Source organism: Procambarus clarkii, chromosome 73 (genome assembly GCF_040958095.1).
Source record: "Procambarus clarkii isolate CNS0578487 chromosome 73, FALCON_Pclarkii_2.0, whole genome shotgun sequence".
NCBI classification, from domain to species: Eukaryota; Metazoa; Arthropoda; class Malacostraca; order Decapoda; family Cambaridae; genus Procambarus; species Procambarus clarkii.
In genome coordinates this window covers 21,041,840-21,065,640 of record NC_091222.1, presented here as the reverse complement: position 1 = coordinate 21,065,640, position 23,801 = coordinate 21,041,840, and the positions used below count along the sequence as shown (strand labels likewise).

Sequence of the window (23,801 nt, the reverse complement as noted above, 5' to 3'; positions counted from 1 at the left end):
CCGTCTCTGTGACTGTGGACACCGTCACTATGATTGTGGACACCGTCACTGTGACTGCGGACACCATCTCCGTGACTGTGGACACCGTCTCCGTGACTGTGGACACCGTCACTATGACTGCGGACATCGTCTCCGTGACTGTGGACACCGTTTTTGTGACTGTGGACACCGTTTCTGTAATTGTGGATACCGTCACTATGACTGTTGACACCGTCTTCGTGACTGTGGACACCGTCTCCGTGACTGTGGACACCGTCTCTGTGACTGTGGACACCGTCTCTGTGACTGTTGACATCGTCACTATGAATGTGGACACCGTCTCCGTGACTGTGGACACCGTCTCCGTAACTGTGGACACCGTCTCCGTGACTGTGGACACCGTCTCCGTGATTGTGGACACCGTCACCGTGACTGTGGACACCGTCACTATGACTATGGACACTGTGTCCGTAACTGTGGACACCGTCTCTGTGATTGTGGACACTGTCTCCGTGACTGTGGACACTGTCTCCGTGACTGTGGACACTGTCTCCGTGACTGTGGACACCGTCTCTGTGACTATGGACACCGTCTCCCTGACTGTCGACACCATCTCCCTGACTGTGGACACCGTCTCCGTGACTGTGAACACCGTCTCTGTGACTATGGACACCGTCTCCGTGTCTGTGGACACCGTCACCGTGACTGTGGACACCGTCAACGTGAATGTGGACACCGTCACCGTTACTGTGGATACAGTCTCCGTGACTGTGGACACCGTCACCGTGACTGCGGACACCGTCTCTGTGACTGTGGACACCGTCATTATGACCGTGGATACCGTCACTAAGACTGTGGACACCGTCTCCGTGACCGTGGACACCGTCACTATGACTGTGGACATTGTCTCTGTTACTGTGGACACCGTCTCCATGACTGTGGACACCGTTAATATGACTGTTGACACCGTCTTTGTGACTGTGGACACCGACACTATGACTGTGGACACCGTCTCCGTGACTGTGGACACCTTCTCTGTGACTGTGGACACCGTCATTGTGATTATGGACACCGTCACTATAACTGTGAACACCGTCATTGTGACTATGGACACCGTCTCCGAGACTGTGGACACCGTCACTATGACTGTGGACACCGTCACTATGACTGTGGACACCGTCTCCGAGACTGTGGACACAGTCCCAGTAACTGTGGACACCGTCACTATGACTGTGGACACCGTCTAATTGACTGTGAACACCTCACAGTGACTGTGGACACCGTCTCCGTGAGTGTGGACACCATCTCTGTGACTGTGAACACGGTCACTATGACTGTGAACACCGTCACAGTGACTGTGGACACCGTCACTGTGACTGTGGACACCGTCACATTGACTGTGGACACCGTCACAGTGACTGTGGACACCGTCACAGTGACTGTGGACACCGTCACAGTGACTGTGGACACCTTCACAGTGCCTTTGGACACCGTCACAGTGAATTGACATCGTCACTATGACTGTGGACACCGTCACATTGACTGTGAACACCGTCACAGTGACTGTGGACACCGTCACAGTGACTGTGGATACCGTCACAGTGACTATGGACACCATCTCCGTGACTGTGGACACCGTCTCCGTGACTGTGGACACCATCACTGTGACTGTGGACACCGTCACTGACTGTGGACACCAACTCCGTGACTGTGGACACTGTCTCCGTGACTGTGGATACCGTCTAGGTGACTATGGACACCGTCACTGTGACTGTGGACACCGTCTCTATGACTGGGGACACCGTCACTATGACTGTGGACACCGTCTCCGAGACTGTGGACACCGTCACTGTGACTGTGGATACTGTCACTATGACTGTGGACACCGTCTCTGTGACTGTGGACACCGTGTCCGTGGCTGTGGACACCGTCACTATGACTGTGGACACCGGTACTGTGACTGTGGACACTGTCACAATGACTGTGGATACCGTCTCTGTGACTGTGGACACCGTCTCCGTGACTGTGGACACCGTCTCCGTGACTGTGGACACTGTCTCTGTGACTGTGAACACCGTCTCCGTGACTGTGGACACCGTCACTATAACTGTGGACACCGTCTCTGTGACTGTGGACACCGTCTCTGTGACTGTGGACACTGTCACTATGATTGTGGATACCGTCACTGTGACTGCGGACACCCTTTGCGTGACTGTGGACACCGTCTCCGTGACTGGACACCGTCTCCGTGACTGTGGACACCGTCACTATGACTGTGGAAACCGTCTCTGTGACTGTGGACACCGTCTCCGTGACTGTGGACACCGTCACTTTGACTGTGGACAATGTACCTGTGACCGTGGACACCGTCACCGTGACTGGGGACACCGTCACTATCACAGTGGTCACCATCAATATGACTGTGGACACCGTCTCCGTGAATGTGGACACCGTCACTATAACTGTGGACACCGTCTCCGTGACTGTCGACACCATCTTCGAGACGGTGGGACACCGTCACTATGACTGTGGACACCGTCTCCGTGACTGTGGACATCGTCACTATCACTGTGAACACCGTCACTATCACTGTGGACACCGTCTTCGTAACTGTGGACACCGTCACTATGACTGAGGACACCGTCTCCGTGGCTGTGGACACCGTCTCCGTGGCTGTGGACACCGTCTCCGTGACTGTGAACACCGTCTCCGTGACTGTGGGCACCGTCTCCGTGACTGTGGACACCGTCTCCGTGACTGTGGACACCGTCACTATGACTGTGGACATCGTCTCCGTGACTGTGCACACCGTCTTCGTGACTGTGCACACCGTCTTCGTGACTGTGGACACCGTCTCCGTGACTGTGGACACCGTCTCCGTGACTGTGGACACCGTCTCCGTAAATGTGGACACTGTCAATGTGACTGTGTCCGTGTGGACACCGTCTTCGTAACTGTGGACACCGTCACTGTGACTATGTACACTGACTCCGTGACAGCGGACATCGTCTCCGTGACTGTGGACACCGTCACCGTGACTGTGGACACCGTCTCCGTGACTATGGACACCATCACTATGACTGTGGACACCGTCTCCGTGACTGTGGACACCGTCACTATGCCTGTGGACACCGTCAATATGACTGTGGACACCGTCTCAGTGACTGTAGACACCGTCACTATGACTGTGGATACCGTCACTGTGGTTGTGGACACCGTCTCTGTGACTGTGGACACCGTCTCCGTGACTGTTGACACCGTCTCCGTGACTGTTGACACCGTCTCCGTGACTGTGGACACCGTCTCCGAGACTATGGACACCGCCTCCGTGACTGTGGACACCGTCATTATGACTGTGGACACTGTCACTATGACTGTGGACACCGTTACTATGACTGTGGACTCCGTCTCCGTGACTTTGGACACCTTCACAAAGACTGTGGACACCGTCACTATGACTGTGGACACCAGCACTATGACTGTGGACACCGTCTCCGTGACTGTGGACACCATCACTATGAATGTGGACACCGTCTCCGTGACTGTGGACACCGTCTCCTTGACAGTGGACACCGTCTCCGTGACTGTGGACACCGTCACTATGACTGTGGACACCGTCTCCGTGACTGTGGACACCGTCACTATCACTGTGAACACCATCACTATGACTGTAGACACCGTCACTATGACTGTGGACACCGTCAATATGACTGTGGACACCGTCTCCGTGACTGTAGACACCGTTTCCGTGACTGTAGACACTGTCTCCGTGACTGTTGACACCGTCACTATGGCTGTGGACACCGTCACTATGACTGTGGACACCGTCTCCGTGACTGTAGACACCGTTTCCGTGACTGTAGTCACTGTCTCCGTGACTGTAGACACCGTCTCCGTGACGGTGGACACCGTCTCCGTGACTGTGGACACCGTCTCCGTGACTGTGGACACCGTCACTATGACTGTGGACACCGTCTCCGTGACTGTGGACACCGTCACTATCACTGTGAACACCATCACTATGACTGTAGACATCGTCAATATGACTGTGGACACCGTCACTATGACTGTAGACATCGTCAATATGACTGTGGACACCGTCTCCGTGACTGTTGACACCGTCTCCGTGACTGTGGAGACCGTCTCCGTGACTGTGGACACCGTCACTGTGGACACCGTCACTGTAACTGTGGACACCGTCACTGTGACTGTGGGCACCGTCTCTGACTGTGGACACCGTCACTATGACTGTGGACACCATCTCCGTGACAGTGAACACCGTCTCCGTGAGTGGACACCGTTACTATGACTGTGGACACCGTCTCCGTGACTGTGGACACCGTCACTATGACTGTGGACATTGTCTCCGTGACTGTCGACACCGTCTCCGTGACTGTGGACACCGTCTCCGTGACTGTGGACACCGTCTCCGTGACTGTGGACACCGTCTCCGTGACTGTGGACACCGTCTCCGTGACTGTGGACACCGTCTCCGTGACTGTGGACACCGGCCGTCACTAGGACTGTTGACACCGTCACTAGGACTGTTGACACCGTCAATATGTCTGTGGACACCGTCACTATGTCTGTGGATACCGTCACTATGACTGTGGACACCATCTCCGTTACAGTGAACACCGTCTCCGTGAGTGGACACCGTTACTATGACTGTGGACACCGTCTCCGTGACTGTGGACACCGTCACTATGACTGTGGACACCGTCTCCGTGACTGTGGACACCGTCTCCGTGACTGTGGACACCGTCTCCGTGACTGTGGACACCGTCTCCGTGACTGTGGACACCGTCTCCGTGACTGTGGACACCGTCTCCGTGACTGTGGACACCGTCACTATGACTGTGGACACCGTCACTGTCTGTGGACACCGTCACTATGACTGTGGACACTATCTCAGTGACTGTGGACACCGTCACTATGACTGTGGACACCGTCACTATAACTGTGGACACCGTCACTATGACTTTGGACAACGTACCTGTGACTGTGGACACCGTCTCCATGACTGTGGACACCGTCACCGTGACAGTGGACACCGTCATTATGACTTTGGACACCGTTAATATGACTGTGGACACCGTCTCCGTGACTATGGACACCGTCTCCGTGACTGAAGACAACGTCACTATGACTGTGTACACCGTCAATATGACTTTGGACACCGTCTCGGTGACTGTGGACACCGTCTCCGAAGCTGTGGACACCGTCTTCGAAACTGTGGAGATCGTCTCCGAAACTGTGGACACCGTCTCCGTGACTGTGGACACCGTCTCAGTGACTGTGGACACCATCACTGTCACTGTGGACACCGTCACTATAACTGTGGACACCGTCTCTTTGACTGTGGAAACCGTCTCTTTGACTGTGGAAACCGTCACTATGACTGTGGACACCATCTTCGTGACAGTGAACACCGTTTCCGTGAGTGGACACCGTTACTATGACTGTGGACACCGTCTCCATGACTGTGGACACCGTCTCCGTGACTGTGGACACCGTCACTATGACTGTGGACATTGTCTCCGTGACTGTGGACACCGTCTCTGTGACTGTGGACACCGTCTCTGTGACTGTGGACACCGTCTCCGTGACTGTGGACACCGTCACTATCACTATGAACACCGTCACTATGACTGTGGACACCGTAACTATGACTGTGGACACCGTCACTATGATTGTGGACACCGTCTCCATGACTGTGGACACCGTCTCCGTGACTGTGGACACCGTCTCGGTGACTGTGGACACCGTCTCAGTGACTGCCGACACCGTCTCTGACTGTGGACACCGTCACCATGCCTTTGGACACCGTCACTATGACTGTGAAAACCGTCTCTGTGACTGTGGACACCGTCACTATGATTGTGGACACCGTCACTGTGACTGCGGACACCATCTCCGTGACTGTGGACACCGTCTCCGTGACTGTGGACACTGTCTCCGTGACTGTGGACACCGTCACTATGACTGCGGACATCGTCTCCGTGACTGTGGACACCGTTTTTGTGACTGTGGACACCGTTTCTGTAATTGTGGATACCGTCACTATGACTGTTGACACCGTCTTCGTGACTGTGGACACCGTCTCCGTGACTGTGGACACCGTCTCTGTGACTGTTGACATCGTCACTATGAATGTGGACACCGTCTCCGTGACTGTGGACACCGTCTCCGTAACTGTGGACACCGTCACTATGACTGTGGACATTGGCTCCGTGACTGTGGACACCGTCTCTGTGACTGTGGACACCGTCTCTGTGACTGTGGACACCGTAACTATGACTGTGAACACCGTCTCTGTGACTGTGGACACCGTTTCCGTGACTGTGGACACCGTCACAATGACTGTAGACATCTACAATATGACTGTGGACACCGTCTCCGTGACTGTGGACACCGTCACTATCACTATGAACACCGTCACTATGACTGTGGACACCGTAACTATGACTGTGGACACCGTCACTATGATTGTGGACACCGTCTCTATGACTGTGGACACCGTCTCCGTGACTGTGGACACCGTCTCGATGACTGTGGACACCGTCTCAGTGACTGCCGACACCGTCTCTGACTGTGGACACCGTCACCATGCCTTTGGACACCGTCACTATGACTGTGAAAACCGTCTCTGTGACTGTGGACACCGTCACTATGATTGTGGACACCGTCACTGTGACTGCGGACACCATCTCCGTGACTGTGGACACCGTCTCCGTGACTGTGGACACTGTCTCCGTGACTGTGGACACCGTCACTATGACTGCGGACATCGTCTCCGTGACTGTGGACACCGTTTTTGTGACTGTGGACACCGTTTCTGTAATTGTGGATACTGTCACTATGACTGTTGACACCGTCTTCGTGACTGTGGACACCGTCTCCGTGACTGTGGACACCGTCTCCGTGACTGTGGACACCGTCTCTGTGACTGTTGACATCGTCACTATGAATGTGGACACCGTCTCCGTGACTGTGGACACCGTCTCCGTAACTGTGGACACCGTCTCCGTGACTGTGGACACCGTCTCCGTGATTGTGGACACCGTCACCGTGACTGTGGACACCGTCACTATGACTATGGACACCGTGTCCGTAACTGTGGACACCGTCTCTGTGATTGTGGACACTGTCTCCGTGACTGTGGACACTGTCTCCGTGACTGTGGACACTGTCTCCGTGACTGTGGACACCGTCTCCGTGACTGTGGACACCGTCTCCCTGACTGTCGACACCATCTCCCTGACTGTGGACACCGTCTCCGTGACTGTGAACACCGTCTCTGTGACTATGGACACCGTCTCCGTGTCTGTGGACACCGTCACCGTGACTGTGGACACCGTCAACGTGAATGTGGACACCGTCACCGTTACTGTGGATACAGTCTCCGTGACTGTGGACACCGTCACCGTGACTGCGGACACCGTCTCTGTGACTGTGGACACCGTCATTATGACCGTGGATACCGTCACTAAGACTGTGGACACCGTCTCCGTGACCGTGGACACCGTCACTATGACTGTGGACATTGTCTCTGTTACTGTGGACACCGTCTCCATGACTGTGGACACCGTTAATATGACTGTTGACACCGTCTTTGTGACTGTGGACACCGACACTATGACTGTGGACACCTTCTCTGTGACTGTGGACACCGTCATTGTGATTATGGACACCGTCACTATAACTGTGAACACCGTCATTGTGACTATGGACACCGTCTCCGAGACTGTGGACACCGTCACTATGACTGTGGACACCGTCACTATGACTGTGGACACCGTCTCCGAGACTGTGGACACAGTCCCAGTAACTGTGGACACCGTCACTATGACTGTGGACACCGTCTAATTGACTGTGAACACCTCACAGTGACTGTGGACACCGTCTCCGTGAGTGTGGACACCATCTCTGTGACTGTGAACACGGTCACTATGACTGTGAACACCGTCACAGTGACTGTGGACACCGTCACTGTGACTGTGGACACCGTCACATTGACTGTGGACACCGTCACAGTGACTGTGGACACCGTCACAGTGACTGTGGACACCGTCACAGTGACTGTGGACACCTTCACAGTGCCTTTGGACACCGTCACAGTGAATTGACATCGACACTATGACTGTGGACACCGTCACATTGACTGTGAACACCGTCACAGTGACTGTGGACACCGTCACAGTGACTGTGGATACCGTCACAGTGACTATGGACACCATCTCCGTGACTGTGGACACCGTCTCCGTGACTGTGGACACCATCACTGTGACTGTGGACACCGTCACTGACTGTGGACACCACCTCCGTGACTGTGGACACTGTCTCCGTGACTGTGGATACCGTCTAGGTGACTATGGACACCGTCACTGTGACTGTGGACACCGTCTCTATGACTGGGGACACCGTCACTATGACTGTGGACACCGTGTCCGTAACTGTGGACACCGTCTCTGTGATTGTGGACACTGTCTCCGTGACTGTGGACACTGTCTCCGTGACTGTGGACACTGTCTCCGTGACTGTGGACACCGTCTCCGTGACTGTGGACACCGTCTCCCTGACTGTCGACACCATCTCCCTGACTGTGGACACCGTCTCCGTGACTGTGAACACCGTCTCTGTGACTATGGACACCGTCTCCGTGTCTGTGGACACCGTCACCGTGACTGTGGACACCGTCAACGTGAATGTGGACACCGTCACCGTTACTGTGGATACAGTCTCCGTGACTGTGGACACCGTCACCGTGACTGCGGACACCGTCTCTGTGACTGTGGACACCGTCATTATGACCGTGGATACCGTCACTAAGACTGTGGACACCGTCTCCGTGACCGTGGACACCGTCACTATGACTGTGGACATTGTCTCTGTTACTGTGGACACCGTCTCCATGACTGTGGACACCGTTAATATGACTGTTGACACCGTCTTTGTGACTGTGGACACCGACACTATGACTGTGGACACCTTCTCTGTGACTGTGGACACCGTCATTGTGATTATGGACACCGTCACTATAACTGTGAACACCGTCATTGTGACTATGGACACCGTCTCCGAGACTGTGGACACCGTCACTATGACTGTGGACACCGTCACTATGACTGTGGACACCGTCTCCGAGACTGTGGACACAGTCCCAGTAACTGTGGACACCGTCACTATGACTGTGGACACCGTCTAATTGACTGTGAACACCTCACAGTGACTGTGGACACCGTCTCCGTGAGTGTGGACACCATCTCTGTGACTGTGAACACGGTCACTATGACTGTGAACACCGTCACAGTGACTGTGGACACCGTCACTGTGACTGTGGACACCGTCACATTGACTGTGGACACCGTCACAGTGACTGTGGACACCGTCACAGTGACTGTGGACACCGTCACAGTGACTGTGGACACCTTCACAGTGCCTTTGGACACCGTCACAGTGAATTGACATCGACACTATGACTGTGGACACCGTCACATTGACTGTGAACACCGTCACAGTGACTGTGGACACCGTCACAGTGACTGTGGATACCGTCACAGTGACTATGGACACCATCTCCGTGACTGTGGACACCGTCTCCGTGACTGTGGACACCATCACTGTGACTGTGGACACCGTCACTGACTGTGGACACCACCTCCGTGACTGTGGACACTGTCTCCGTGACTGTGGATACCGTCTAGGTGACTATGGACACCGTCACTGTGACTGTGGACACCGTCTCTATGACTGGGGACACCGTCACTATGACTGTGGACACCGTCTCCGAGACTGTGGACACCGTCACTGTGACTGTGGATACTGTCACTATGACTGTGGACACCGTCTCTGTGACTGTGGACACCGTGTCCGTGGCTGTGGACACCGTCACTATGACTGTGGACACCGGTACTGTGACTGTGGACACTGTCACAATGACTGTGGATACCGTCTCTGTGACTGTGGACACCGTCTCCGTGACTGTGGACACTGTATCTGTGACTGTGAACACCGTCTCCGTGACTGTGGACACCGTCACTATAACTGTGGACACCGTCTCTGTGACTGTGGACACCGTCTCTGTGACTGTGGACACTGTCACTATGATTGTGGACACCGTCACTGTGACTGCGGACACCCTTTGCGTGACTGTGGACACCGTCTCCGTGACTGGACACCGTCTCCGTGACTGTGGACACCGTCACTATGACTGTGGAAACCGTCTCTGTGACTGTGGACACCGTCTCTGTGACTGTGGACACCGTCACCGTGACTGTGGACACCGTCACTATGACTGCGGACATCGTCTCCGTGACTGTGAACACCGTCTCCGTGACTGTGGACACCGTTTCTGTGACTGTGGACACCGTCTCCGTGACTGTGGACACCGTCTCCGTGACTGTGGACACCGTCTCCGTGAGTGTGGACACCGTCTCCGTGACTGTGGACACCGTCTCCGTGACTGTGGACATCGTCTCCGTGACTGTGAACACCGTCTCCGTGACTGTGGACACCGTCTCCGTGACTGTGGACACCGTCACTATGACTGTGGACACTTTCTTTGTTACTGTGGACACCGTCTCTGTGGCTGTGAACACCGTCTCCGTGACTGCGGACACCGTCATTGTGACTATGGACACCGTCACTATGACTGTGGACACCGTCATTGTGGCTGTGGACACCATCTCCGAGACTGTGGACACAGTCACAGTTTCTGTGGACACCGTCACTATGACTGTGGACACCGTCTAATTGACTGTGGACACTGTCTAATTGACTGTGGTCACCTCACAGTGACTGTGGACACCGTCACAGTGACTGTGGCCACCGTGACAGTGACTGTGGACACAGTCACAGTGACTGTGGACACCGTCACAGTGACTGTGGACACCGTCACAGTGACTGTGGACACCGTCTCTGTGACTGTGGACACCGTCTCTGTGACTGTAGACACCGTCACTGTGACTGCGGACACCATCTCCGTGACTGTGGACACCGTCAGAGTGACTGTGGACACCTTCACAGTGCCTTTGGACACCGTCACAGTGACTGTGGACATCGTCACAGTGCCTTTGGACACCGTCACAGTGACTGTGGACACCTTCAAAGTGACTGTGGACACCGTCACAGTGAATGGACATCGTGACTATGACTGTGGACACCGTCACATTGACTGTGAATACCGTCACAGTGACTGTGGACACCGTCACAGTGACTGTGGACACCGTCACAGTGACTGTGGACACCGTCACTGTGACTGTGGACAACGTCACTATGACTGTGGACACCGCCTCCGTGACGGAGGACACCGTCTCTGTGACTGTGGATACCGTCTCCGTGACTGTGGACACCTTCTCCGAGACTGTGGACACCGTCACTGTGACTGTGGACACCGTCTCCGTGGATACCGTCTAGGTGACTGTGGATACCGTCTCCGTGACTGTGGACACCGTATCCGTGACTGTGGACACCGTCTCCGAGACTGTGGACACCGTCTCCGAGACTGTGGACACCGTCACTGTGACTGTGGATACTGTCACTATGATTGTGGACACCGTCTCCGTGGCTGTGGACACCGTCACTATGACTGTGGACACTCACTATGACTGTGGACACCGGTACTGTGACTGTGGACACTGTCACAATGACTGTGGACACCGTCTCCGTGTCTGTTGACATCGTCACTGTGACTGTAGACACTGTCACTGTGGACACCGTCTCCGTGACTGTGGACACCGTCAATATGACTGTAGACACCGTCACTGTGACTGTGGACACCGTCTCTGTGACTGTGGACACCGTCTCTGTGATTGTGGACTCCGTCTCTGTGACTGTGGACACCGTCTCCGTGACTGTGGACACCTTCTCTGTGTCTGTGGACACCGTCTTCGTGACTGTGGACACTGTCACTGTGACTGTGGACACCGTCACTATGATTGTGAACACCGTCTCCGTGACTGTGGACACCGTCTCCGTGACTGTGGACACCGTCTCCGTGACTGTGGACATCGTCTCCGTGACTGTGGACACCGTCTCTGTGACTGTGGACACCGTCTCTGTGACTGCGGACATCGTCTCTGTGACTGCGGACATCGTCTCTGTGACTGCGGACATCGTCTCTGTAGATGTGGACACCGTCACTATGACTGTGGACACCGTCTCCGTGACTGTGGACACCGTCTCCGTGACTGTGAACACCGTCTCCGTGACTGTGGACACCGTCTCCGTGACTGTGGACACCGTCTCCGTGACTGTAGACACCGTCTCCGTAACTGTGGACACCGTCTCCGTGACTGTGGATACCGTCTCTGTGACTGTGGACACCGTCTCTGTGTCTGTGGACACCGTCTCTGTGACTGTGGACACCGTCACTATGATTGTGGACACCGTCACTGTGGACACCGTCTCCGTGACGGTGGACACCGTCTCCGTGACTGTGGACACCGTCTCCGTGACTGTGGACACCGTCACTATGACTGTGGACACCGTCACTATGACTGTGGACACCGTCTCCCTGACTGTGGACACCGTCTCCCTGACTGTGGACACCGTCACTATGACTGTGGACACCGTCACTATGACTGTGGACACCGTCACTATGACTGTGGACACCGTCACTATGACTGTGGACACCGTCACTCTGACTGTGGACACCGTCACTCTGACTGTGGACACCGTCACTCTGACTGTGGACACCGTCTCTGTGACTGTGGACACCGTCACTATGACTGTGGACACCGTCACTATGACTGTGGACACCGTCACTATGACTGTGGGCAAGGTCTCCGTGACTCTACACGCGGGTCAACACCTGGCGCCCCCTGAGGCGTGGGAAGGTGATGAGGCTACGTACTAACCATGACTAAAAAGATGACTGACGTTAAAAATTCTTCAGGTGCCGCTGACGTTCCCACGACAAGCAGCTATACGTCAACCGGTCCTCACCGGTTCACAGATCCTGATTAAACAAAATAATACTAGGAAAATGAGTGTGGTCTTACATGTGGGTGTAATCCACTGAGAAACATTTAACAGCTTCCCCGTTAATTGCGTGTACTTACTTGCTAGTTAAACGTGACTCCATCTATGATTTTTTTTTTTCGAAAATATACGTCACAGGCTGGAAAAAGCAATTATATCATACCAAGTAAGTAAGTAATTATCAAAAGAAGGCACCAAACCGGGAAGGCTATGTAGCACCATCAAATACGCAAAATAATCAGAGGGCGCTAAATATCACCAAGGATGCCAATACGAGAACAAAAACGCATAAGGCGAACGATATCAAAAGTATCCGAGTCACCAAGAATTCTATCGAGGGACAGGTGACCGCGAGGGGCGGTCGGAAAGCAAGACACACGCTCGTCCTGGAAGTCAGGACATTCAAGAAGGACATGCACGACCGTAAGTGGGACAATGCAACTAGGACAATAAGGAGCAGGGCGGCGCTCCATCAAGTGACCATGGGTTAAGCGAGTATGGCCAATACGCAACCTCGCCAGAGCTGTTTCCCACCGCCGGTTACGGTGGAAGGAGGACGGCCACGAGGAAACACAACATTTAAGAATACGTAGCTTGTTACCAGTAAGAGACAACCAAGAAGCCTGCCAACGGGTAAGGACTGAGGAATGGATAACCGGGTAAAAGTCGGAATACGGAATGCCTTTGCGAGAGATGGGACAAGAGCGGACAGCTTCCTTGGCAGCAGCATCCGCACGCTCATTTAAAGACACACCAATATGGCTGGGAACCCAACAAAACTCAACCGAATTAAATTTACTGTGAACGAGAAACAGCCAATGCTGGATCTCGACAACTACTGGATGAACCGGATTAAAGGACCCGAGAGCCATGAGGGCACTACGAGAGTCAACAACAACCACAAAGGAAGACTGACAACGAGAAAGCAGGAGACGAAGAGCATAGAGAATAGCATAAAGTTCCGCTGCAAAGATGCTAGTCTCCGGAGGCAAGCGACACATATAAGTGCGATCAGGAAAAACAACAGAGTAGCCAACACCGTCCGCTGACTTAGACCCATCGGTGAAGACAGAAACGGAGCGGGAGTGAGAAGAAAAGTGCTCGAGGAAAAGGCGTTTTAGAACCGTAGGAGGGGTAAAAGCTTTAGTGATACGGGTCAAGGATGTACAAAACCGCGGAAGAGGGACCCTCCACGGGGGCAAAGAAGGAACAACACGAGGAGAAACATCAGAAATACGAACGGAAAGAGAATCCTGTAGGCGAGATAACCGGACAGAAAGAGGGAGGTGGTGAAGAGGAACAGGAACCGCAGGAGGGGTAAAAGTTAAAGCACGACAGAGGCGAGAGGAAGGATGTTGCAAGGACCGCGCAAGATAGCGAAGACAGTAGCGATCACGGCGGTCCTGGAGAGACAGGAAGCCAGTGTCAACATACAAGCTAAGGATGGGAGTTGAACGAAAGGCACCAGAACTGAGGCGCAACCCAGTATGGTGCAAAGCATCAAGACGGCGAAGAGTAGAAGGAGAAGCAGACGAGTAAGCAGGGCAACCATAATCGAGCTTAGACAGGACGAGAGAGGAATGTAAAGCAAGGAGAGTGCGCCTATCTGCCCCCAAGAAGTATGGGACAAGACCCGAACGAGGGTAAGGGCCTTAGAGCACTCAACACGGAGGTAAGAGATATGGGGAGACCAAGACAAACGAGTGTCAAGGAATAACCCCAAAAGCTTCGCGGAATCTTTGTATTCAAGGGGATGACCATAAAGTGACAAAGAGGGACGAAGAACAACCCGTTTCCGCGTGAAAGTCATGGCACAAGTGTTAGAAGTAGAGAACTTGAAGCCATGACCTGTGGCCCAAGACGACACGGCATCAATTGCAAGTTGAAGCCGGCGTTGAAGGAGAGGCAAATCATCACCCTGACAACAAAGGGTAAGATCATCGACATAGCGAGCGGAGAAGACACCAGAAGGAAGAGAGGAAAGAAGACCATTGAGGGCAACCAGAAAAAGAGTAGTGCTCAGAACACTACCCTGGGGCACACCTTCGTATTGCTGAAAAGAGGGAGAGAGAGCGGTACCAAGGCGCACCCGAAAGGAACGACGAGAGAGGAAGCTGCGGAGAAAGAGAGGGAGATGACCACGAAGGCCAAAAGAATGAAGTTGAGATAGGATATGATAACGCCAAGTGGTGTCGTAAGCCTTTTCTAGGTCAAAAAGGACGGCAACAACGGAGGTCTTCGCAGCAAAAGCAGTACGAATATAGACCTCCAAGTTCACCAGGACATCTGTCGTGCTGCGGCACTTGCGGAAACCAAATTGAGAAGGGGAGAGGAGGTGATGGTGTTCCAGGAACCACATCAGACGAACGTTAACCATACGTTCAAAGAGTTTGCAGACACAACTTGTGAGAGCAATAGGGCGAAAGTCCTTTGGGGAAGTACCCAGAGACCCCGGTTTGCGAACAGGGAGGACAACGGCATCGAGCCAGTCCTCAGGGACTGACGACGACTCCCAGATCCGATTACACAGACTCAGTAAATACCGAGACGTTCTCGGAGGGAGATGGCGAAGCATCTCATAATGAATACCATCGGAGCCCGCCGCCGTAGAACCGCAGAGGGCCAGGGCAGAACGAAGTTCAGAGAGAGAGAAGGGATCATTATAGGGAAGCTGAAGATGAGTGCAGAAATCTAAAGGACGAGACTCAAGGACAGGTTTACGAAGAAGGAAAGATTGGGGAAGATGAAGACCAGAGCTAACAGAAGAAAAGTGGGAACCCAGTTCGGAAGCGACCTGCAACGGGTCCGCCACAAGAGTATCATGGAGGTGAAGGACCGGTGAAACATCGGGAACGAACTTACCCGCTATCTTGCGGATACGCTTCCAGATCTGGGCCAGAGGGGTTTCGGACGTAATTGTTGAGACATAAGATGCCCAACATTCACGTTTAGCCGTACGGATGGCCCTACGGGCCACCGCACTCGCTTTCCGAAAGAAAAGAAAAGAATCGGTCGTCTGCCTACGGCGGTGCCTCTTCCAGGCTGCATGCTTACAGCGGACAGCCCGAGCACAGTCCGCATTCCACCAGGGAACGCACTTCCGTGGACCCCGAGAGGAAGAGCGAGGAATAGAGCGGAGGGCAGCGTTGAAGACAGTGTCATGAAAAAGGAGGAGAGCGCGAGAGAGGGGCAGAAGGGAGAGGTCTGAGAGAGTAGCACTGAGGGAAAATAGGGTCCAGTCCGCCTTAGCAAACTGCCACCTAGGGAAAGAGAGGGAAGGGCGAAAAGAGAAAAAGGAAACAAGGATGGGGAAATGATCACTTCCATGGAGGTCATCAAGAACCTGCCACGTGAAATCTAAGTAAAGAGAAGAAGAGCAGAGAGAAAGATCAAGACAAGAAAGGGTGCGAGTTCGTGAGTCCAAATGAGTGGGCTCACCAGAATTCAGAAGAGACAGGGAAGAAGAGAGGAGAAACGGCTCAAGCAGGCGACCCCGGGTATTCGTCAGAACGTCACCCCAAAGAGAATGACGACAATTGAAGTCACCCAGCAGGAGCACAGGCTCCGGCAAGGAGTCTAGGAGGCGTTTCAAATCAGGAAGAGAGAGCGGGACACTCGGGGGGAGATAAATGGAACAAACTGTGTACCATTTCCCCACAAAGATACGAGCAGCAGAACAATGGAGAGGCGAAGGAAAAAGTAAAGGAACAAAGGGAACATCAGCCCGAATCAAGAGAGCAGAAGAATTAGAAGCCCCAGCAATGGCTGGGGGGGGGGGGAGAGAAAGGAATAGCCACGAAAACGACCAGGACGAGCACCAAGCATTGGCTTCTGGAGACAGACACAAAGGGGCGAAAACCGCGAAATCAGAAGTTGGAGTTCGAGGAAATTGGCGTAATAACCTCGAACGTTCCATTGAAGATTGGACAACGACGAGAAGAGAAAGGACAAAAACAGAGAACAAGGAAGAAACAAAGGCGAAAGAGCAACAGAGCACGTTAAAGAATATCAGGGTCGGGATCAGGGTCAGCAAAGTCAGGGTTAGGGGGCATGGGTAAACTGAGCAAAGACGGAGGGAAGGAAACGGGAGAACAGATCAGAGGTGGGCGGGCAGGGTCCGGAGGAGGAGGAGGAGGAGGAGGAAGAGGAGGAGACAACGGAGAGGAGCAGTCAAGGACAGCAGCAGGAAGAGGGGGAGTAGAAAGAGGGGAGCGGACCCCAGCAAGAGCAGCAACCGAAAGGGAAGCAGGGGCCAAAGAAACCTCCATAGCAGGAACAGGGGGCGCAAGCACTGAAACGGGAGGGGAAGGAGCAACAGAGCCAGAAGGAGGAGCTGAGGAAGAAAGCGAAGCCTTCTTACCCGCCGGGGAAGAGGAAGGAGAGGAGCCAGGCTTACGCTTCTGACTTAAAGAGACCGGTGTCCCAGCAACTACGTACCGGGCAACGGATTCCAGTGTCTCAACAGGAGAAGCCGAACGAGAGCACACACGACGGCCGTTAGGAGAGCGATGGACATCCGCCCGCACCGACAGGCGGTGGGGAGAGCCGATAGATGGAGGAAGAGGATGGGAAGGAGGATCGGAGGGGGACGAGGAAGAAGACACAGAAGACACGACAGACCGGGTAGAAGGAAGGGGAACCCCGGACAGAGGACCAGGAGGAGGATCCTTCGGGAGAGAACCCAAAGGGACAGAGGAGGGGGCAGTGGGCGCATCAGGGTCCAAGGCCCGGAAACGGTTGTGAGTCTGAGGAAGGCGGGAAGGACGAGGAGAGGAAGAGCGCAACACGCGAGCATAAGAGATATTAGCATAAGGCGGGAGCCGGCGAACCTGGCGCCTCGCCTCAGGAAAAGATAAACGCTCCCGGTGCTTCAAGTTGAGGACGGCTGCCTCAAGCTTGTAATGGACACACGCGCGGGAGAAGGTAGGATGGGCCTCACCGCAGTTGAGGCAACGAGCCTGGGGAGAAGCGCACTCCGACTTAGAGTGACCTTCGCCACCACACAAAGGACAGAGAGAGACAGTCCCGGAGCAGCGGAGGGCACCATGCCCAAACCTCCAGCACTTGTTGCAGAGCCGAGGAGAAGGAATGTACTCCTGGACAGAGCACCTGGCACCAGCAAGAATGACAGAGGGTGGAAGGGTCCTACCATCAAAGGTAATCTTCACAACCCGGAGGGGCTGACGGCGACTACCACGAGGGGGACGAGTAAACGTGTCCACCTGGAGAATAGAATGGCCCTGGGCAGCGAGGATATGTCGAATATCGTCGTGGCAGTCGCGCAGGTCCCGAACACCGGTCGCAACATGGGGCGGGAGCAAAATAGTGCCAACACTGGCATTCAACTGAGCGTTCTTCGAGACCCGAACGGGGGTCTCGCCAAGGCAGGATAAGGCAGCCAAGCGGGAAGCAGCATCCTGAGAAGGAGCAGCAACGACACGTGTACCGAGACGAGTGGGGTTGAAAGTAATGGAGGCATCCACGGAATCAATGAGATGTCGATGGAGGGAGAAATCGTCAGGAGGCGCAGAATCAAGAGGGAGATCAAAATATTTGGCCCACGAAGCGGGACCAAACAAGGCTTGATAGGTAGCAGAACTGGAAGGAATCGAGCGAGGGCGGCCGTGACGAGGACGGCGGTGAGAACCCCCAGAGAGAGAGAGGGGTTAAAAGGCGCAGTAGTTACAACTAGAGAAGGAGCCGCGCCAGAGGACGAGGTAGTCACCACTGGGGGCTTGGGGCTCGACCCAACCACAGAGGGAGGGGAGCCAGGGGAAGGAGTCAGAGAGGCCAAAGGAGGAGCAAGGTCGGGGCCCAATGCAGCGGAGGCTACAGAGCCCGGTCTTCCAATATGGACCGACTCGGGGGCTTGGTCGCCCACCCCACGAGCCTGAGAAGGTAAACCAGAAGAAGCCGAAACAGGGGTTATCATCTTGACGAAAAGAAGAATTCATTCACGAATGTGCCCCCACACCCACCATGGAGCCACAATTAGAGGCAGGACACCCAACAAGAAGCTATCGCCAATCTTGTCGGGGCCTCCTAGGGGTGCGTCGTGAGTATACGCCCCACAAACGCCACCTTAAGAAACCGACAGTCCGTCGAGATCGGGTTCAGTGACGAAAGGGGGATTGACAATAAAAGGTTCCCCTTGCTCTCGACGTCGGGTACTGCAGTTCTACGGGTGCAAGAGTATGCCTCCTCAAGCACCCGGGCGTCAAAATAGAAGAAGTCCAAGGGAAGAACCAGAACGAGCAAAAGGTCGGCAGGAAACGGCAAGCAGATAGGAGAAGAGGGGGGAGAAAAACGAAACAGAAGGGAAAAGGAAAAGATGCCCAGCAGAATTGGAGAGGACGGCAGCAGGAGCACAAGGCTAGAAAAGGACAGAGGACTGTCCCAAGGAGCATCACACTCCGGCAGCCGCCCACTAAGCCCCCACACGGCGACAACGAGCTGAGCGGGGAGGGGGTATATCATACCAAAAATCTTTAAATTCTGCCTAAAACCAGCGCAGCCAAAAACCTCAATAGCTTATTTTTTAAGACTTTTTTTATTGCTAGGAAATCATTTTTGTAATAAACAATTGTTTTTAATGGATGAGTAAATTGACATCAGACCAATTTAAATTGACCGCCAAGAACAAAAATACAGTTGCTCTGTCGAAATTAATCAAAATATATTGTCATGTATAGATATACAGAAATCGTCAATATAAAAAAGGCATAAATAAATCTCAAATGTAAACAGTAAATTATTTGAAAAAAAAAATTATATATATATTTATACATAATATATATATCTTGTACCTAGTAGCCAGAACGTCGTACTCGGTCTACTATGCAAGGCCCGATTTGCCTAATAAGCCAAGTTTTCCTGAATTAATATATTTTCTCTATTTTTTTTCTTATGAAATGGTAAAGCTACCCATTTCATTATGTATGAGGTCAATTTTTTTTTATTGGAGTTAAAATTAACGTAGATATATGACCGAACCTAACCAACCCTACCTAACCTAACCTATCTTTATAGGTTAGGTTAGGTAGCCGAAAAAGTTAGGTTAGGTTAGGTAGGTTAGGTACTCGAAAAACAATTAATTCATGAAAACTTGGCTTATTAGGCAAATCGGGCCTTGCATAGTAGGCTGAGAAGTGCGTTCTGGCTACTAGGTACGACATATATATATATATGCGCGAACAATCCTGAATGGTCCCCAGGCATACATGCAACTGAAAACTCACACCCCAGAAGTGACTCAAACCCATACTGCCAGGAGCACTATGCAGCTGGTGTACAGGGCACTTTACCCACTCGACCATCACGACCGGACAAAAGTTGATGGTACCCAAGGGTATTTCCCCCATCGTTTAGCTTTCCCAAACGAACAATCGTTTCCCAAACAATGAAACTGGGGAGAGTTTACAGTACCCTAAGATATTTTTGGATTGTTCGTTTGGGAAAGCTAAACGTTCGTTTTATAATAATGTCTCCAAAGTGAAACCAGAAATTAGAAACTCATTGGTGGTACCTTATGCGATGGGGTTGGAGAAACTTTCCCCAGTTTTTAAGAACCTTAATATCAATTTGGTGTTCAGTAATAATACGATCAAGTCTAATTTAATAAACAAAAAAGTCCCCTGGTACTGCAGGTTGTGTGTATTCGATTCCCTGCAATGATTGTGAGTCTGTGTACTTTGGAAAAACAGAAGAATCCTTACAATTACGTATGTCCCAACATGCTTATAGTGTAAGAACTGCCCAAACGTCTAATGCTTTGTATCTACATACAAGTTTGTGTGATCACACTATTAATTGGGATGGGGGGAAAAGCATTGCCAATTGCAATGGCTTCGTGGAACGGAATTTAATTGAGTCTGCCCTAATTAGTCAATATCCAAATCTTCTCAATGTTAGTACTGGTATGTACAAACTTGACCCAGTTTTAAGTTACAATATTGCACAACAGTTTAAGAAAAAACTATGATAGTTATATTGTATCATAAAAATATTATTTTAATATTTTATGTAGGTTCAATGACGTTGTTTCTATAAGCTTTTATTCTTACCGCTTAAATCCCTCTGACTACTCTAAGCTAATCTATACCTTTTTCTGGTTAATTCTTCCCCCAAGGAGATGGTGGTCAGGTCTAGTGTCTGCCTCCACTCTCTCTCTGTAATTTCTTTCAGTCAGGTGTTGACAAAGGCCCAGATCGGCCGAAACGTTGATCTCTCTTTCCCATTTCTCTGTGGATTTTCCGCATATATATATATATATATATATATATATATATATATATATATATATATATATATATATATATATATATATATATATATATACAATCTTTGGACAACACCCACCAGTGGGACTCGAACCCAGAAAGCACAACTACCTTCCAGTAGCTGGCATAACTAGTATGCTTTAACCCACTACGCCATCAGACCTTACAAAAGAAGTAGATAGTTCGAGATATATATCTCAAGCATCTCTACCTCCCGAAGGCACCAGATGAGTGAGGGGTCAGTCTGCATTTTTCGTCAAGCCACTGTCAATGTGAGAGAACTCGTGTCCAGCTTATAAGCCTATACTTGCATAAACCACAAGTGAAGATAAACAATAAACAATTGCATAAACCAAAAGTGAAATTGTTTATCTTCACTTGTGGTTTATGCAAGTATAGGCTTATATATATATATATGCAGAATAACCACATATGAAAAATAGAAAATGCTTAACGCGTTTTCGGCTAATTCGCCTTCATCAGAGCAAAGTAGAATCCAAAGTAGAAGCAAAGTTCATTCTACTTTGCTCTGATGAAGGCGAATTAGCCGAAAACGCGTTAAGCATTTTCTATTTTTCATATGTGGTTATTCTGCATACTTGGATCAGTGTTTTTGTGATCATTGTTGCATATATATATATATATATATATATATATATATATATATATATATATATATATATATATATATATATATATTGTTACGATAATCTCCTTCAAGAGAGATTTGGCCTGCTCTTTCCTATCGTCATGTTACTTCAGTACATCTACAACATCTAGATACTACAAGCAAGTGTAGTACATATTTAGTCAAATACGTTTTGCCAGGCGCAAACGTATCAGACACTCGCTCTCCACCTCCCCCCTCCATCGTCGCCGATCACAAAACTACCATTTCCAGCCTGCCCGCTTCTGATTGGTGATTCAACGTCTGCTCCACTGCACCTCTGCACCTCAGTGCCATCTATCTATCCGATGTCTGGGCCTGCGCCAGCCATTGGAGTTAGAATATCCTGTGCTCTCAAGCTGAAACAACCCTCTGATGTACGCTTTGTCTATTAGTGGATGTTCTCAGTCAGCGCTTTATTCTCAGCACCTGTTAATTTCATTTTTGTCTTTTATCCATTTTAGAGTAACGTCACTACTATATTATTTTATGTTATTTTTTGAATTTATAATCTTGTTAATTTGCACTGTACATAGCCAAGGAATTGTCTTATTCAAAATTTGTTTTAAATTTAATTAAAGTTTCATTGTTCATACTATTTGTTTTGCCTTACTTTGCCACAGGACACAACAGCTACGCAGTCAACTTTTTTTTTTTTAAATGTGATAGGCATTGACACCTGCCATTGGGAGGACTGCCGAACACCTACACTTCTTTTTTCCATCACAATATATATATATAAATATATATATATAAATATTATATATATCTATATATATATATATATATATATATATATATATATATATATATTTTGTGACGGGAGAGTGTAGGAGTGTAGATGTTCGGCAGTCCTCCAATTGCAGGTGTCAATGCCTAGTCACACTTACAAAAAAAAAAAAAAGATAGACTGCTTGCCTGTTTATCTGTGGTAAAGTAAGGGAAGACACGCAAAACACATAGTATGAACAATGAAACTTTAATATAGAAAACAAATTATAAACAAAGACAATCCCTTGGCAATGTACAGTGCAAATAAACAAGTCAAAAACATATAACATAGATGAAGATTAGGGATGAAGTTACTCTACAATAATATAAATACACAGTGAAAAATAATCAGGTGCTGAGAATAATATGGCGCTAGCTGAGAAACATCCACCTGATACACAGTGTATATCAGTTGTTCACTGCTTGAGAGCACAAGGATATTCTGACTTCAATGACTGGTTCAAGCCCAGACATCGACTCAGGTAGAGGGCTCTGAGGTGCAGAAGTGCAGGTGTGCAGTCGGCGAGTCACCAATCAGGAGCAGGCAGGCTGGGAAGGGTAGTTGGCTGGTTGATGACGAGCCGGCGTGGAGGGAGTGTGGAGTAGGGGGAAGTCTTGGGTACGTTTTGCCTCCTGGTCAAAACGTTTTGTGCTACTGGAAGACGTATCTTGAAGGTAGCATCTTATTGTTGTATAATATACGTAACTTGATGTAGAGAAGAGTCAGCTCAATCTCTCTTGAAAGAGATTATCGTCACAATATATATATATTTTCTCAGAAAATTCTACTCCTTGAAGGATTCGAGTCTGGACAGTCAGGGCTCAATGCCCTTTGACGTGTCCAATACTGATACCACTAGGCCACACTGACTGTACAAAAGATTTGGAAGTCGTTTGACCCTTAACCCAATACCCGACAGCTGTCGTTGACCACTTTGGGCACAGCTATTTCATCAAATCACTTAATCATGCTGGGGCCGCATGAGTATCATTTGTGCGTCAACCTTAAATGGTCCCCAAACTAACAAGCATCAGATGCATGTTAGCATTCAAGCTTGACGCATTTAAGGGTCACCCTAGACACATTGTGGATAAATACGTATCTGTACATGGCCGAGACA

At 51.0% G+C, this 23,801-nt stretch overlaps 6 protein-coding genes across 6 annotated transcripts; all 6 read left to right on the top strand.

Annotated features, from left to right (window-relative positions):
- Positions 1-428: 428 nt before the first annotated feature.
- LOC138356640 (uncharacterized) lies at positions 429-1,226 on the top strand. Its single transcript, XM_069312830.1, has 2 exons — positions 429-890; positions 1,104-1,226. The coding sequence occupies exons 1-2, from the start codon at positions 429-431 to the stop codon at positions 1,224-1,226; spliced, it is 585 nt and encodes a 194-aa protein (XP_069168931.1).
- Positions 1,227-3,097: 1,871 nt separating this feature from the next.
- Positions 3,098-3,668, top strand: LOC138356639 (uncharacterized). Its single transcript, XM_069312829.1, has 2 exons — positions 3,098-3,475; positions 3,654-3,668. Exons 1-2 carry the CDS (start codon positions 3,098-3,100, stop codon positions 3,666-3,668), a joined length of 393 nt encoding a protein of 130 aa, XP_069168930.1.
- On the top strand, positions 3,665-5,044 carry LOC138356638 (uncharacterized). Its single transcript, XM_069312828.1, has 2 exons — positions 3,665-4,126; positions 5,027-5,044. The coding sequence occupies exons 1-2, from the start codon at positions 3,665-3,667 to the stop codon at positions 5,042-5,044; spliced, it is 480 nt and encodes a 159-aa protein (XP_069168929.1).
- A 2,027-nt stretch (positions 5,045-7,071) lies between these two features.
- LOC138356637 (uncharacterized) lies at positions 7,072-7,848 on the top strand. The gene is made up of 2 exons (XM_069312827.1): positions 7,072-7,533; positions 7,726-7,848. The coding sequence occupies exons 1-2, from the start codon at positions 7,072-7,074 to the stop codon at positions 7,846-7,848; spliced, it is 585 nt and encodes a 194-aa protein (XP_069168928.1).
- A 778-nt stretch (positions 7,849-8,626) lies between these two features.
- Positions 8,627-9,187, top strand: LOC138356636 (uncharacterized). Its single transcript, XM_069312826.1, has 2 exons — positions 8,627-8,872; positions 9,065-9,187. The coding sequence occupies exons 1-2, from the start codon at positions 8,627-8,629 to the stop codon at positions 9,185-9,187; spliced, it is 369 nt and encodes a 122-aa protein (XP_069168927.1).
- Positions 9,188-9,875: 688 nt separating this feature from the next.
- On the top strand, positions 9,876-11,397 carry LOC138356635 (uncharacterized). The gene is made up of 3 exons (XM_069312825.1): positions 9,876-10,167; positions 10,933-11,124; positions 11,174-11,397. The coding sequence occupies exons 1-3, from the start codon at positions 9,876-9,878 to the stop codon at positions 11,395-11,397; spliced, it is 708 nt and encodes a 235-aa protein (XP_069168926.1).
- Positions 11,398-23,801: the final 12,404 nt, after the last annotated feature.